The sequence below is a fragment of the Notechis scutatus genome, chromosome 1 (assembly GCF_049901735.1).
Source record: "Notechis scutatus isolate UNSWTSFEM ecotype Mainland chromosome 1, rNotScu1.2, whole genome shotgun sequence".
Taxonomy (NCBI): domain Eukaryota; kingdom Metazoa; phylum Chordata; class Lepidosauria; order Squamata; family Elapidae; genus Notechis; species Notechis scutatus.
Genome location: NC_142009.1, coordinates 225,655,448 through 225,672,165, shown reverse-complemented (window position 1 = coordinate 225,672,165; position 16,718 = coordinate 225,655,448). Strand labels below are relative to the sequence as shown.

General features: G+C 42.3%; 2 protein-coding genes across 6 annotated transcripts in view; one reads left to right on the top strand and one right to left on the bottom strand.

The window, feature by feature from the left end:
- The window catches only part of PTPRN (protein tyrosine phosphatase receptor type N), a 42,340-nt gene extending 30,781 nt beyond the window's left edge, over positions 1-11,559 (top strand). For both annotated transcript variants that reach the window (XM_026665567.2, XM_026665566.2), the window contains exons 17-23: positions 49-126; positions 922-1,041; positions 2,263-2,429; positions 7,208-7,261; positions 7,763-7,827; positions 10,113-10,186; positions 10,581-11,559. In XM_026665567.2, coding sequence (XP_026521352.1) covers positions 49-126; positions 922-1,041; positions 2,263-2,429; positions 7,208-7,261; positions 7,763-7,827; positions 10,113-10,186; positions 10,581-10,652 — 630 coding nt within the window. In that variant the 3' untranslated portion in view covers positions 10,653-11,559. The remainder of the gene's footprint in view (positions 1-48; positions 127-921; positions 1,042-2,262; positions 2,430-7,207; positions 7,262-7,762; positions 7,828-10,112; positions 10,187-10,580) is intronic.
- LOC113410837 (dnaJ homolog subfamily B member 2-like) overlaps positions 3,677-16,718 on the bottom strand; it is a 30,088-nt gene continuing 17,046 nt past the window's right edge. The window contains exons 11-12 of one of the 4 annotated variants that reach the window (XR_015746620.1): positions 15,061-15,251; positions 12,713-13,655 (exon numbers count right to left, since the gene is read on the bottom strand). Coding sequence is in view for 3 of the 4 variants with exons in the window: in XM_087950660.1 (XP_087806786.1) it covers positions 15,087-15,115 (29 nt within the window). In the remaining variant the exon portion in view is untranslated. Of the gene's footprint in view, positions 5,848-12,712; positions 13,656-15,060; positions 15,252-16,718 lie in introns of those variants that run through there. The other 3 variants (XM_087950660.1, XM_087950677.1, XM_026665594.2) reach the window with 3 other exon arrangements.

Here is a 16,718-nt window from a genome sequence, read left to right as displayed (position 1 = left end):
AATCGTAGTCTGTACTATTTCACTTCATACTCCATACTTTCTTTGCAGATTGACCATGATCCACGGATGCCAGCATACATTGCCACACAAGGCCCATTGTCCCATACTATTGCTGATTTTTGGCAGGTAAGAAGGCCATAGAGATGTTTATTCTAAAGGGATCGCATTCCTGTGCTGCCTGACAGAGTATTTATGAGGAATGAGAGTCCCAAAGGTGCTTTTTTTTTTCAAAAGGCAACTGGGCTTTGTTTTCCCTTGAAGACATTTTGCTTCTCATCCAAGAAGCTTCAGAACAAAGTCCAGCTATCTTTTGAAAAAAAAAAAAACACCATTGGGACAACAGCCACCTGGATGACTGAGAATCTCCATAGACATTTGGACTGATATTTCTTTGGCACAGGGGGCTCTATTATCCCTGGCGTTATATTCAAAGCCTTTAGATAAGAGGCAGGGAGACGATAAAGAGCACGGAGTCCATCTTCCCATTCTGAAACAAGGGCAGGTTTCAACAAAATGAAATAACTACGGCTGGATCATCTCCGGTGGCAAACTCCTCAAGGCATGAACATATGAATGCACAGTTGTATTTGAATTGTGTTATGAAGGAGTAAGAAGTAAGGCATCGGAAAGATAAGATTGTCACACTTGAGAAGCTTCTGGGTTCCTTCTCTTCCCATTTAGAATTTTATTCGACATATCCAATACATTTCCAAGCTGACTTTGCAGCCCAGGGAAATTTAAATGTCTGTGTTTGCTTTGTTTTTAATTGGAGGCAGAGGCATTCCATGGGCTAGTCTCTTCACTCTCTTCCCATGTGCCTCTTTTCACACGTGGGATGGCATTTGCGCTTCGTTCAATGCGGAGAAGTCGGAATGTACAGTATTATAATTGCTGAATCTCCTGCCTGTCCTGTCTACGTAGATGGTATGGGAGAATGGTTGTACAGTCATTGTCATGCTCACCCCGCTTGTGGAGGATGGCGTCAAGCAGTGTGACCGTTATTGGCCTGATGAAGGATCCTCGCTTTACCACATCTATGAGGTAAGGCTGACCAATTATATGTCTTTGTAATGCTCAGCAAAAAGTGGCAAGGGTTCCCCTCTGTCACTGTGGGAATGTCACTGAGAAGAGGGTCATATCTGAGGGAGCAATGATGTCCTTTTCTGATGTATCTCCCAGCAATATGAGCATTCTGTAGTTGGGTGTACGAATTAAACTCCTGTGGAAGATGAATGAAATCTCTTCATTCTTGGCGAATACTTCATTTTCAGGCAGTCCACAAAAAACATGGAAATATTCTCTCTCTCTCCCTTCTCCCTGGCCCCACAGCCATCTATACAAACTGGGAAGCTTTCCTGAGCAATACAGCTCTTTTTATACCTTCAGTGTTGGGAGACGGAAGTGGGATATGTATCAGATTGTGAAAGTGCTGCTAGTGATATGAGGAAAGCGGGAAAATGTTTATATTATGTGACATTACGTGATTATCGAATCACAGTGATTTGGAATTCCCCATTCTGTAGAAGAGGGGGATTGATTCAAAATGGCACACTGAATGGCCCACGACTCATTGAAAGACAGCATCTTCAAAAGCAGTAGCCTCTGAATCCTGATAATGATATAGATGAACCATTGTGAATTCTGATTGTAGGCAGCAAAATTATGGGCACCTGTTGCATCTATTTTGCTCTAGCCTTATGAGAAGAAAGGCAGAAAAGGGCATTTTAACAAGCCCAATACTTTATCAAGTATTTAGGGAAAAACAGGAAAACAAGTTGGGGAATTAATAGATAACAGATAATCAGAGTTGGAAGGGACCTTATAGGTCATCTAGTCCAACCCCCCGCCCAAGCAGGGGACCCTACACCATTTCTGACAAATGGCAGTCCAATCTCTTCTTGAAGGTCTCAAGTGATGGTCTCAAGCGCTCCCACAACTTCCGAGGGCAACTTCTGTTCCATTGGTTGATTGTTCTCACTGTCAGAAAGTTTCTCCTGATTTCCAGGTTGAATCTCTCCTTGTTCAGTTTCCATCCATTATTCCTTGTCTGACCTACAGGCGCTTTAGAAAACAGCTTGATCGCTTCCTCTCTGTGGCAGCCCCTCAAATATTGGAAGACCGCTATCATGTCTCCCCTGCTATCATGTCTCCCCACACAATAGGTTGTGTAGATGGCAGGATTTATTATGTGAAGGAAACTGTTGGCTGCAAGTATCCCATGCTTCTTCTTCTCCCTTTCCAAATCCTGATATCTCCATTCAGGTGAACCTGGTATCAGAGCACATCTGGTGCGAGGATTTCCTGGTGCGTAGTTTCTACTTGAAGAATGTGCAGTCACAGGAGACCCGGACTCTGACGCAATTTCACTTCCTGAGCTGGCCAGGAGAGGGCATCCCTACCACCACTCGGCCTCTTCTTGACTTCCGCAGGTAAGGAATATTGTCTTTCTATTCGGAGTTGGGTGGGAGGGACATGATTTGGAGGGGGGGGATCTCGGGATCTGGCTGAGTTTCAGAAGATACTCCAGGCCAGAGGTGGTATTCAGCAGGTTCTGACCAGTTCTGGAGAACCGGTAGCGGAAATTTTGAGTATTTCGGAGAACCGGCAAATCCCACCTCTGACTGGAGATTTTACAGTATCCTTCCCCTGCCACGCCCACCAAGCCACGGCCACAGAACCAGTAGTAAAAATATTGAATCCCACCACTGCTCCAGGCCCCATCACGTATTTCCTTTGCAAAACAACAGTCAGGGAAAGGGTCCTGGGCAATATTAGGAGCCTGGCTGTAAAATAAAAGCTGGCTGGAGAAGCAGAAAGTCCAAGCATTGGCCCACAATAAGCAGCAATGAGGCCTGTATATTTTGGACTCATTGAAAACAAGTAACCAGGAAGAGAAACCGCGTTCTTTCTTTTGAGGCAGGCATGCTTCAGTGAGCTTTGGAGACAGTATATTGGTATGGATTTGGGGCTCTCGCTAATACAAAGTGAAGGTTTGTTCTCTCCCCACCCACGATATTAACTATAGTTTGATGCTGATTTTGCCTCGCACCCCCTCGATTGCTTGCTTCCCGGAGAGCTCCCTCAAAGGCCCTTTTCGTAATCTTTCTAGAGCCATGAAAGACCTCCCCCCCCCCCCTCATCTCTGATGTCTCATTCAATCATAGATTGCCATGGAAGCCCAGGGTGTGATTTCCTTTTAACCATCAGCAGCTGAAATAACAGCCTGATCTTTTCTGTAAAAAAAAAAAAAAGAAGTATTATGAGTAGGGCACTAGTTCTGCTGGAAGCCCTTGTAATAGCTAGAACATTTAGGCCCCCTGGGACTGTGCATTGCAGTTAATTCAGTTCTGCTTAAAAGTGGCAGTTGCTGTAGGGCTGAGCAAAATCCTGCCTGGAGCCCTGCCGGGTGGATAGATGTATGGCCCCCGCGGTGGGGAGATGGAGGTAGAGGATAAAGCTGGTGCTGTGGTTGTTGTTGTTTTTTCACAGCTGAAAAACTTTTGACTGCTCAGTTGTATAGTGTTTACGCTACTGCTATTAGGCATCGCAAAACACCATACTAAACAAAGGCACTACATAACAGACTCAACAACTCAACTCAAGGTGCTCTATGTGATGTCGATGCTATACCACCAGAATAATATAGGAGAAAAGGAACCTCAGGACATCTTCATGTGGGGAGGCATAATTTGAATTTTATTTAGGAGGTTCTGAGGACAGGGAATGGTAAGGTAGAGGTAGTAAGTAGGTTGCATACCGTTCAGGATTCCTGCAAGATCACAAGAGTAGCAATATTTGCTACCAATTGCTCCAGAAGCCTCTGATTATGCTAACTTTGAGATAAAGACTTTAAGATAAAGAAAGCTGAGAAAACATGACTAGGAATCGGAGAACTGGTTTATTCCTTCTTTTTTTTTAACCTAGAACAAAATGATGGCGGGGTTGGTCTCTCGTTAGATTCCTGTTTTCAAAACTATTCTAATCTCTTTTATTCCCTGTCTTGTCCTTTCCAGGTACTCTCATAAGCTCCTTCTCTTCTTGGATTCACCTGTTCCCCCCCTCCCCTCTCTGCCAGCAATTGGCTCAATACCTATGCAGGGGGGAGTTGGGATTGGGTGAGACTTAGGGTTGTTCTGTCAGGCAGCTGTTAAAAGAAGAACTCTGGAACATAATGTTACATCTGTGCATTGCAACAAGTTAGAAATGTGCCATTCTGTGGGACTGTCAAGGCTTGGAAATCAATGGGCAGGCAAGGACCTCATGGCATAGAGGTACGATGGCTCCTTCTGAGCACTTAAGGAGCCCAGGGCACATACTCGGCAAATTAAAACCAGAGGATCTTCATTTAACTACTGTTTATCCCTCTTAGTACCTCTTCCTCTTAAGCCTTGGTTTGTGGAACATTAGCTATGGAGCAATGTTAGGTCTTTCTGACTGCATTGTACCATGCTCTCTCCCCTTAACCACCTCCTCTCCTCCTCTTCCTCTCTCTTTCCTCTCTTCCTCACAGCTGCCAGTGTCATTTTTGTGATTTGCAGCTAGTAATCCTGGCCCAGTTGCATAGTCACAAAAGTGATCATTGGCTGCTGTGCCAGCGGCATGGAACAGGAGAGGGCCTGGGTTGCTGTTGTGTCCATTACTTGCTCTCTTGTCCTAGTGGGTCTAAAGGGGAGATCCGGGTACTCTCCCTTGTACAGATTTCCATTGGATAATAGTTAGGGATGAATGAAGGTTCTAAGCCATAGAGCAAGAGGTACCCTGAAAACCTTGGATGGGTTTGTGTGGGCAAAGAATCCTGAAGTCTCCACCAACCCAGCTGTCAACCCCTATAAAAGTGGAGATGGTTGATTGCTCTTATAACCTACCAATCAGCAGCATGGGTAATTCAAAAACATGCATATATTTTCAGATATCTGCTGCTTATTTGGATGGGAGTTCTACAAATCACTCGAAAGACCATCTTTGAATTTGAAATGTGGCATGTTGTACCAGAATTTGAGTATTTCTTCATCACAGTGCTCAAAAGATATTACAACACTTAAACAATGTACAGTAGAACTAAGCCTTCCCTTTCTCACCTTAGGCCCCACTGTCCTAGAATAACCGGCAGCCAAACAACTTAAATATCACTTTCAAATATTTTTTTGTGTTTCATTTAATACATATCATATGCCTTGATATGGGTGAATGGACAATACTCAGGCGATGCATGCGGGAAAGATTCTTCTGAGTAGATAAAGATTTTTTTTCAGCCAGCTAGCAAAGAACACGATAGAAATATAGGGCGTGTGGTATCAGAAGAATCACCCTGGGGTGAGCAGAATGTTCTGTCAGAGAATGTTCTGACTTCACAATGGGCCCTTCTGGTCTTGGAACAAGCAATATTGAGTGTTCTGGAAGTGATTCAACTGTAAAAGGTTTTACATACGCCTGATTACACCCACTGAGCTTTTAGATATTCTGACAGCCTGCCGAGTAGTCCACAAATAAATCATTAGCACTGTCATCAGCACTCTGAGATTGAAATGGAACACCGTTCATTTAAATTGTGTCCCTAATAAAGAAAACATTTAGCGAATTTCATGCCAACAACTTTACTGGTCTTCTGAACAATTTGTATGTATTAGTTTTCACTTGCTACATATGTCAGGAGGAATGGTGAATAAACCTTCTCCAAAATAGTTACATCATGTTTTGCACACAAAAAATGTACAATAAGTTGTCATCAGTCAGAATTAATCCTTCCTGAGGCATGCATTTTGTAGTCCACTCAGTAGGGAAGTTCTTAGCTCTTCTTCCAAAGGCCTCCATTCAGCCCAACTCCAAGGAAACAGGTCTAGTTTGGATCTGAATTGCGGGAACATTATGAAAAGCAGAGTGTTATCCATCCATGCAGTCTTCCATTAAAGAAAGCTTTTAATAAGATACCAGTGAAACCTTTTCAACTAAAGATACCAACTCTCCAGATAGGAAAAGGTTATTAGAGGGAGGAAATAGGAAAAAAAATAAAGGAAAGCAAGCAGCCAGATAACCAAATTCCATGTAAAATAAATTAGGATTCTGTTTGAATGTCCGCTGGCAGGTTTTTCTTCTTTGCCTCTTTTGCCTTCCAATATTATAGAACGTGGAAGGTTTCTTTGGGATATGGAGCAATACAACAGTCAATCAAGAAAAATATTCCATGGGTTAACCCCACCTCACCTGTTGAAGGCATTGTCAGGTTTCACTAGTTAGGCAATAGAATGGAAAGGGTTAAACATATCAGATTTCAGGAAAATAAGGGATGACTTCTGTCTCTTCAGACTTTTTGGCATGAAGTCACTTTGATGGATTATTTAGGGGATACCATGGTGCCCTGCCCCAAAATAGGAATAACAAAAGATGATTGGTGGATAGATTGACAGGTGGTTCAAGTAACAGGGTATTTTACTGTAGATTTTGTCATTTAGTACAGGAGCAAGTTACATATTGATCGTCAAGAGCAATATTTTCTTTCTAATATGATGTTGGTAACCAAAGCCTGCAAACAAGATGTGACATAATGGTATCATCATAAGGGAAGGGATCCGTATCATCAACCTTTTCTATCCATTACACAGTCATACAAAGAAGCACACACATATTTTTCCTAGACATGTTTTGTTTTCCTCTGAGAATGAATGGGAAGTCACAAATCCATTCAGCTTGTTGACAAATTTCAGAGGGTTCACAAAAATAAGATTGGCTCACACATAGATCATTTACTCTGAATTCAGTTGACAATTCAGCATTTTCAAGTATTTCCAATGTATAAACAAAAAATGGGCTTCTGTGTGATAAATTCAAGTGAAAATCCACACTTGGTTGAGTTGGAAATAAAGTGAACACTAGTATATGGTATATTTTGCTTTAGTTACTTAGCCTCCTGTTGGATTTCAACTCTACACATAAATTTGGCGATTTTAGGTATTGTTCCAGTTGCTCTGTCTGGGTGATGTGTGAATGTTTTCCAGTGACTTGATAATGTTCCCCACACATACAATTTTCATATGTTAGATTGCAACCTACCAGCTGTAAGTGAAATACTTTTTCGTTTCTTGGATGTTTTCCTTAATGCTTGTTCCTGCTTGGCTGATCAGGGATAAAAAAGGGGGGGAGGGGGCTTAATCCACACAGTTTCTCCCTGAGAGTTCACCTGTCTGATCCTAACCTCTCATTATTCCGGCAGGAAAGTGAACAAATGCTACCGGGGCCGCTCATGCCCAATCGTCGTGCACTGCAGGTAATCACCTGGTCAGGGGGAATAATGGGGGAGAGCAACTTGGAGAAACTGAAGAGAATTGAACAAATGTAATGAGAAAAAAAATACAGTACTCTCCTTTGGTGTTGACTTTCAAGCAGACAAGGAATGTGAGATCTTTTCCACACGGGTGTGTGACAAGAATAAGAGTCCACTGGAGTTGGAAGCTAATGCATTCAAATAAGTTATGCAAAGAATTGTGACAAGGCAGGACAAAGAGCCAGCATCTTGTCCCTCATAGCAAATACATTCCAGAAGTTCGAAAATCTGGTCAGGAAAAGGATAGCAGGTTAATCTGCCATTCATGTTCATAAACATCCTTCCAAGAACTAAATAGCACTGTCAAAATTGAAGGCTGATCATTGAAGTTACAGCAGATCAGAAGATTTATGTGAGCCAGGTCTTCCTCACGTTGAACTTAAGTGAAGATTATGTAGCTTGCTGTTGACTGAAACCTCAAGTGTGTTTCCTTATCTTTTGCAGTGATGGTGCAGGAAGGACTGGAACATACATTCTTATTGACATGGTTTTAAACCGAATGGCAAAAGGTAAGATGGTGGAAGGAAGAGACTATTATATAAACCCATTTTCTGCAAACAATCTGTCAATTCAACATAAGAAAGTCCAGTCTGATGCAGCAGGCAAATGGCCTAGCTAGTCTGTTCCCATAGCAACAGGCCTTTGAGAAATCAGAAGCGAGATTACTAATTCCTGCTGTTGATAGCCGTATCCTGCCTCCTTAAAGCTACTCTAGTTAATAAGAGTTACTGCATCCTGCTGTAGTGGGTAGTTTAACTATGTAAAGAAATGTTTCTATTTACTTATTCATCCATTACTTAACTTCAGTGATGATCCCAAATTCTAGTTGTTATAAGAGTCAAAAAGCTTTCCCTCTGTATTTTCCTTCACATAATTTATGTACGTATGCTTCCATCATACCTTCCATTTTTCTAAGCTTAAAATCTCCCTTCACTGACATCATAAATATATTACTCCAGAACTTTTTCTCTCTCTCTCTCTCTCTCTCTCTGTCATCCTAAATAATCTGTTACTTAAAAATGTACAACCTCACTGCTTATTACTTTACATTTGGTCATTTAAGATTAACCAATCAGCATGAACTCTGCCATAGATCCTTTGTGATTCCATTGTTGACATCCTTGAATCACAAAGATTGGTCATTATTCCTAGTCTGTGTTTATGTTGCATGGCCAGTTGCTCATCCATAACTGACCATTCTCTTATTCTTTAATTGCTAAGTTTGCTCAGGAAACTTTAGTGAGGAATATTAACAAAAAATAAAAAGTCAACATTTGAAAATTAAATTAATGTTCATTTTTCCTCCTTATCTACACACACTGTGAAAGAACTCTCAAATAATATTTTATTTAATAATGCGTACCATCAAACAGATGCTCAGGTTGGATTAGGGTTTTGATAGCTATGCAAGACTTTTCTGAATCCTCTTAAATTCTTTTTAATACCGAGCATTACAGTCATATAAAGTCTAAAACATTCATAATATTATGTTCTAAAGCCTGAGTAGAGGTATTATTTTGAGAAGAAAAGATTTCATTCCCACTAATTGATTCTATTCTAGCCACACAACGAATGCGTCTGTGAAAGTTTTGGCCCTTCAAAATCTGTTTTTTTTTAATTTGATGGAATTAGAAAATTGTCATACTGCATGGAGAATATTATTGTACTTGGGTTTTTTTAATATTTCATGAATTTAATCTTTTTTCTTGACTCCATCCACTTTCTGCAGCTCCTGATGCACTATTTAAAGTCAAGTCCACACCCTCAACCCAAAGATTGTACAATTTTAAATTAGGATATTCAGCAATACAACTTGTCACAATCAGAATAGCTTGTTCAGTCTATTTGAAAATATTTGAAATCACCTCGTAAGCACGTCTCTCTAGAGAACATTTTGTTTTCATTGTCCTTAAAAATTCCTAATGTTAATAAATACATAAAATAAATATAACAGCAACCTGAGCAGTAATAGCGATGATTTTTGGAGTCCACATCAGATTTCTTCCTGGGAAGAATCTGCCCTTTTTAAAAAAAATGTATATTTTGATATAATGCTCCTGAAATAGAAAAGCCTCCTTCACTATCCCTTTCATAGTTCATTTCCCAAGATGTTGATTCCTTCCAATTGTTTATTTCCCTTTTCTTCCAACCAATCTTTTTTTCCACAAGAGGCTAATTCTGTGTAACACCAAGTTAACTTTCTAAAGATCTTAGAAAGGCATCTGTCCAAAGCCTCTCTGCTTCTCTCATATTTTTGCTGTTCACAAACTTTAAGAAATGAACTTGTTCTTTTAGAGATCGTGCATAAATTTTGTCCAGCCCTCAGAATAATGCCCCATACCATACACTGGATAGCCCCGTACCTTCCTCACCATTTTCATAAAGTAGATATTTATGATTTATTTATGTAGCTGATTATTTACTAATTATTAAATTAGATTAAATTTACTATTAAATTTACTTACTACCTACTTAGTAAATATATGGGCTTACATATTGGCTGAATTTTTTTGTTACTGTAATTCTTTTTCCTTAGAGTTTGTCATACCAATTCCACAAAGAGTGCAAATATAATACTGTACACCACCATCATTAAATGATCAGTTCCCTTCAAATTATGCTATGAAGGCCGCATCTTTTCTGCCATCTACTCTACATTTGTTTTAACCTCTTCTGTGTCTACTCACATATTTCGAATGTGGGGTTTATCCACAGATACAAATACCCCCAAAGCCCCCACAGAACAGTTCTTATTCACCATTTTCTGATTTTTACCTCTCCACTTCTATACTAGGTGTGAAGGAGATAGATATTGCAGCCACCTTGGAGCACGTGAGGGACCAGAGACCAGGTGTGGTGCAGACTAAGGTACGTTTTGATGCTTCCTTGCTTACAAGAATTCTATGCAGTCCTCTTGATGGAAGAGCTAACTACTTAAGGGAATGTAGTCCAAGTTAACAAATCAATGTTGCGGCTATTTGTAAATATAAAATATTGTCTTTAAGTGCATCATACTATTCTGGGGGAAGAAGGAGGCTCTCAGTCAAGAAAGAAGAGAGACGGTGCTTATGTTTAAAGGGTTCAAACTAAAGTTAAAAAGAAACTATGCTTTTTAAAAGAATAGTTATATTATTGGAGGGGGTAGTGCTTCTCCCTTCTAAGAAGGGAAGTGCGGTAGAAAAAAAGAAAAAGAGGGACCCAAATTCTTGGTCCTTTTGACTATGTCCATGCTACTTTACACAATTGGCTTTTGTATTCCTAGGACCAGTTTGAGTTTGCACTGACAGCCGTGGCAGAAGAAGTGAATGCCATCCTGAAGGCCCTGCCACAATGAAGCCTCTATTCAGCATATCCCAACTTGGTGATTCCCCAACCTGACCCTTTGCCTCTGCTGTTGCCGTGTTCTTGCCTGGGGTGTTTTCCCTTTACCATGTGTCATCTCCATGTGGTTCACCATGGCTGCATTTAATTGCCCTGTGGAAATGTTGGCACCTTGCCTACCTGCCCAATTGGGCCTCATCCATCCAACATCCTATAATCCTCCTCCATGCTGCTAAGGCCTATTCCACCCTGGTCTCTCTGGAAGCAGCCCTTGGTGGATAGAAGAGTGGTCCCCTTTCTGGACAGCCAGGTCACCTCTAGGGTGAGAGGGAGTGCCATGGAGCAATACAGGGGCTGCAGTCCAAAGAAGAGTTAGCCCCCTCTTGTGAGATGAGTTAAAGACCAGTTTTCTGAAGTGCCTATTTTATGTTTACGGGCATTAGTCAAAGCAAGTAGATTTACAATGGGAGGACTGTGGGCCCATTTCTATTTTCTCTTCAGTGTCCTGCTTAGCCCTAGTGCCCAAATGAATGAGTAGAAATGGTAATGCCTTAGCAGAAGCTAGGTTACGTCAGTCACCAGTTTTCATCCTCCTTCCATTCTTCCCTCTCTAAAGTTCACCGCCTGATCCTGTGCCCACAGCAGGGGAAGAACTCACACTGCTTCTGCTCTCATTGTTGTCCCTTTGTTGTCCTCCTCCTGTTTCCTGCAGGCCTGGAGCCAAGCCTAGTCACAGCCATTTGCTCCCTTCCCTAAATGGAGGAACGGAACATCAGAGGGAGATGGCCCTACAGCTGCTAATTGCTGTGTTGTCTCCCTACTTTCTCCTGGGTGTTACTTATCACAAAGAGACATTTCTAGAGAATCTAATTTTGTATTTGATGTGAATAAAGGTTTTGTGTCGCGTTTGTGCAGCTGCAGCCCAGCCTCCCCATCTTGTGTATAACCAGGCAGAAAAATGCATTGTCTGCTCATGCCAAAAGCTTTATAGATAACAACTGTCAGGTATTTTCCTGGAAGTAGAAAAATTATCTGCAAAGGGCTGGCATATAAAGGAGTCAGAGAGTTGCCCACATGGTATCAAAAGAGTACACTGGTATCCCAACCCTTGCTATGTGTGTGCCTGGGAATGGGTGTGGGTGTGTATGTACAAACACACACACACACACGTCTAATTTTGAAATGATTAAAAATACAATACGTCCTGCCCTTCTATCTGCTGCCATTTCACAAGCAGAAGGAACACCTGCTCACACTTTATCCCATCTAAGCACAAGCCCTGCCATCTTTTCCTATCTCCTTGGCTTGATGTCCCCCCTCCTCCCAGAATACATAGGCAGGGGCATCTATGATCTGAACAGCCATGTTATCTTGAGTCTACAGGAAAAAGCACAACACCATTTCAAGTAGGTCCGATGAGAAAGGCTTAAACCAACCCATCACCACCCTGTATGCCAACCATTGGATTATATAACCTTGGGGAGGAACCCTGTGGTCAGGAATGTGGGTGGACGGTTGAGAGAGAGCAGGTGGCCTTTTGTGAAGTTGGCTCTGACCCTTAATTTCCAGGCTCTCTATGAGCCCCCCCTTTTTTTTTGCCATAGCTAGTCATGGGTGGATGCCTTTCAAGGATAGCACTTCATTTTCTGAGTATTCTGGATATTACCAGTTGAAATTATTTTTTTAAAAATATTTAAGCTGTTCCATATATTTTCACAAGGCAAGTTTCATTCTTCAACCATGAAGCTGTAAGTAGCTCTTAAGATATATCTAAAGGTAAGGGTTTAGGAGACAATAACCCTAAACACCATGGAAGCAATCTTTTTAAAATATCCAACCGAGGCTTGATTTTATCTTCTGTTAAGAGGATAATAAATTAGAAGATGCAAAAACAAAAAGGCCTAAATACCACTGCAATTTCGTGACATACAATGCTCATCCTGTGTGGAAGCAGGGAGGATACCAAATGGGAGAATTTGTTCTTTGAATTACCTGTCGTCGATAGCCTTTTTATCGAATTTCGGAAAGGTCAAAATAATTCCTAACCACTTTCCAAACATTTCTGAGACAGCGTTAATTGCAAATAAGTTTATTGATAAATGTCTTCCATTTTATATACCAGGCCAGCACTCTGCATTACAAAAGAGACCAGATCCACTCCAAGTTACAGACATGTCGAATGGGGATATGTTATCTGTAGTCATTATTTCAAGAGAATTTTGCTAGAAGGGCTGGGGGGTGGGGGGGCAGGATGAGCCACAGACCTAGCCCTCTCCTTGCTACCAAGAGAGTCCGACTTACTCTCTTTGCAGTGACTGGTCTGGAAGAGTCCTTGCTGCTCTAAGGGAGAAACTTCATGTCTAGCCCTTGGCTTTAGAGCAGCCTTGCCATGTTCCGGGACTGCAACTCCCACAGTTCTCTCACAGCAGGGCCATTGTGCTAGGTAGGAATTCTGGGAGTTCAGGTATCATTCTATATATTATGGTGGGTTGGGAAAGGGGCCAAGGTTGCCTTTTCACAACATGAGAGCCTACCCTGGTGCTTGAACAAAACTGATTGTCCCCATTCATATGACTCTCCAAACCCAAATGGTGTTTGCCATGTGTCCCTGGCAGCTAAAGATGCTGCGGCCCATGCCTATGAGGAGCTTCTGGCTTTCTTAACCCACCACTGCCTCTCTGGACAGACCATTCAAGACTACCCCCAACTCTTCAGCCAGGCTCTCTTAAGAGGGCAATGAGCATCAGTGAAGAGGGCTCACAAGTATAAAAGGCCTTGGCTCTATGGAGCAGCAAGATAGCTACTTCTACGGCAAACAGGCTATAGCCTGCCTGAGCCAGTGATTGCTACATGCTACGCAGCAGGAAGAAGGGGAGACAAACACACTCGGCACTTGCCAGTCCCCCCCAACAGGTTCAGGGAGAGAACAGAAAGTGAAGTCCAGGCCCGAGCAGCCTTCAACGAGAATGAATGCTGGAGAGGCAATCCCCATGGCTCTTCCAGACTCAGAACACACCTGGGGAAACAAGCAAGGAGACAGAAGGAGGGGAAGGGAGAGAAAAATACAGACACCGAGTGAATTAGACAACAGTGAAAAGTGAGCAGCAGCCGGCAGTGTCTGAGCTGTGACATATTCCCCAAAGAAAGGGAGGGGGAGTATTTTAGCATCAAGACAGTTGTTGCAAACCCCTGAGATCATGCAAGAACCAGTCTGTTTCGACCTTGGTATGGGGCAAGGGAGGAGTGCACTGGATCATGCAAAATAAGGAATGAGAATTCCAGAAAAAGTTACTATTAATGAACTACTCGTGGTAAAGAAGATTCCCACCTCTTTCTATTAATCTTTATCTATTATTGATCATAATTTTTGTTCTACCAAGACATTATTGCAAAGGGAGTGGGGAGGGGGTGGAAAGAGGACAGCAAGGTCTCGAAATCTTGCAATTGGCTTTCTCCAATTGAAGGAAATTAAGAGGCGCAGTTTACATTTAGATGCAAAATAGAGGTAAGAACTTTTGTGGAAGGGAGCCCTGTAATGAGGATACCAATGAAACAAATTCACTCCACCTCACCCATATTTATCTACTGCCTTTGCATAGAGCTCACAGTTTGTCTACACACACACAACCTACTCACAGTTCATCTCAAGCTTTTCCCCCCCATCTTGGCTATATAATTTAGTAATGAGTCATTATTAGTATTTTGGAAGAGGTGTCAAAAAATATTTCCCAATTTACAGCAAATGTCTTCACTTGCTAAATCCTGATTCACTTTCTGCGCATCCGGGGGAGGGTATCAGAAACATTTAATGAAATATGTATTTTGCCTCTACTTTGCTGCCTTTGTACATTCTAGCCTTGCTTTCTTCATACAATATTGTCTGGATTTTTGTGAATTGGCCTAACATAGCAAAGGATAATCCAGCCAATAGATCCCTCATAAACATTTTTTTTCTTTCTCTGTCATCCCCCACCCCAACCTCTTGCCCCTTTGTCAGGGTGGAAAGCAAAGAAAATAGGAACACACATAGTGTAGTTGCACAGAGACAAGAGCAAGTTAAATGGCAGGCTGACGCCCATAAATGAAAAAGACCAGGGTTGTGTATATTCTTATATTTTCCCCAAGCAAATATATGTATCTGCAATCGGAATAATACAGATAGCTGCAAATGTTCTTTGTTTCTGCCTCTACAAGGCATTTTTCAAAAGAAACTTTAAAATCATAAATGGGGAAAAATAAAAAATAAAAAAATGGAAGGAAAGCTGATAGAGGTACTGGGTTTTTCTTTAAATGCTTTGAGAGGAATGGATCACCTTGGCCTATGTGCGTAGTCAAAGCCAAGGGTATTAGAAATATATACACAGCCCTGCTGATGGATGCTGTTTCAACTGATCGGGTAAAATAAACATTTTGAGGGTTACCTGCAGGGAGGCAGCATGGAGGGGTGTCAGACAGAATAGGCCTGTCCTTCAGGGTCTGTGGCATGGGAAGCACGGGAGGGAGGGATGAGCAGGTGAGCAGACAAGCGGCGGGTGGCGGCAGCAGAGAAAGAAAGAGGGCACCAACAAGTTACATTCCTACATCAAGCATCCACCGAAGCCTTTTCCAGGGCCTGCCACCAAGGGTAGACAAAAGGAAAGAGAAAGGCAAAGGACTGCAAACCCATCAGATCCTGTGCCATCACCCCCCCAATACGCCCCCCCCCCAACCCTGATTCTTAGGCATGTGACCCGGAGGAGGAGGATGGGGGGTGGGGGAAGGAAATGGCAGGTACAAGATACTCAAACAAGCAATAATTAAAGGGAGCTGTGAGTGAGTGCTGTCTGCAGGAGAAAATGCCATGCCAATAAATAAAAAAAGATGTGCAGCCTCTTCAACGAGTGATTTGATTTGAAGATCACAATTTGAGGACAAGGGTCATGCAAGCAGTGAAGTTACCTATGATTCCTTACCCCCTGTGCAGATAAAATATGGGACTATGACCCACAGTGGGAGATACCGGTAACCTGAATGGTTCTGCATGGCAAATTTCTTGCCTTGGCCCCACCTTTCGGTTGTCCAAGACAAAACATTCACAAACTGGGCTATTGGAAGACTGAAAACTGCCCGTAGAGAATGGCTGCTCTGATTTTAAAGCATCCTGGATGGTCTTTGAAGCAAAATTCTGTTGAGTTTTTAATCCCCAATATACTACTGTACATTACAACTCTCTCTGCACAATATGCTTAACTTGGTGACAAATTTAATCCATTTTCAGGATTCACATAATGAGCTAGTGAAATGTGCTGGGCTCATACATAACACGCTAAAGAAACCACAGTTAGAATTAATCAAGTCTATCGTATGCTACTGCAGCCACTAGGTCCTTAACTGATCTGGTTAAGCATTTTGTGCAACCACAACCAGACAGCTACTAGCTAAGGAAGGCACAGTGTTGGTAGTAAGGGTGAGGAGAAGGTGGCAGAAAAAGGCCCCAACCCCTAAGTATGCCCTAGAATCATCCTCATTTAGGACGGGCCCAAACTGAGTCACTTCCACCCAATTTTTTTTTTTTTAAAAAAAACTGGGTTTTAAATATCACATTTTCTTTTCTTGTTGCCCAGGGCTCAACTATAACAGCAATCAAGGAGCAGCAGCCAATAACAATTCCCCAGGACAAACCTCTCTGGTACAGTGCAACGGCAGGGCCACGCAGTCAGACCATGCAGTTAAGCCATGCAATAAAACAGCAAAATAGAGGGTGCAACCTGAATTTGTACAAGGTACCAGGGCTCTATAGCCCAGGAGATGCCTAGACAACCCCACCCACCCCCTTCGTGCCAAATTACACATACCAAGTTACAGAATCTGCTCCTGCCCTTTACTCAGTGGTACCAGCTCAACGACTGGATGGGCCTGCAGGCTATCCTGTTTGCAACCAATCAGAGCCATCCTCAAGATCCCACCCTCCATTGGCCAAGGTCCGGAGCGTACCAGCCAATGAAACACAGTCTTGGTGGGCTCACAAGAGGTGGCACTGAGTGTCCTTCTTCTTCTTAGGTGAAGGGTCTCTGGTTTTGCCCCTCCCCTTTCCCGCCCC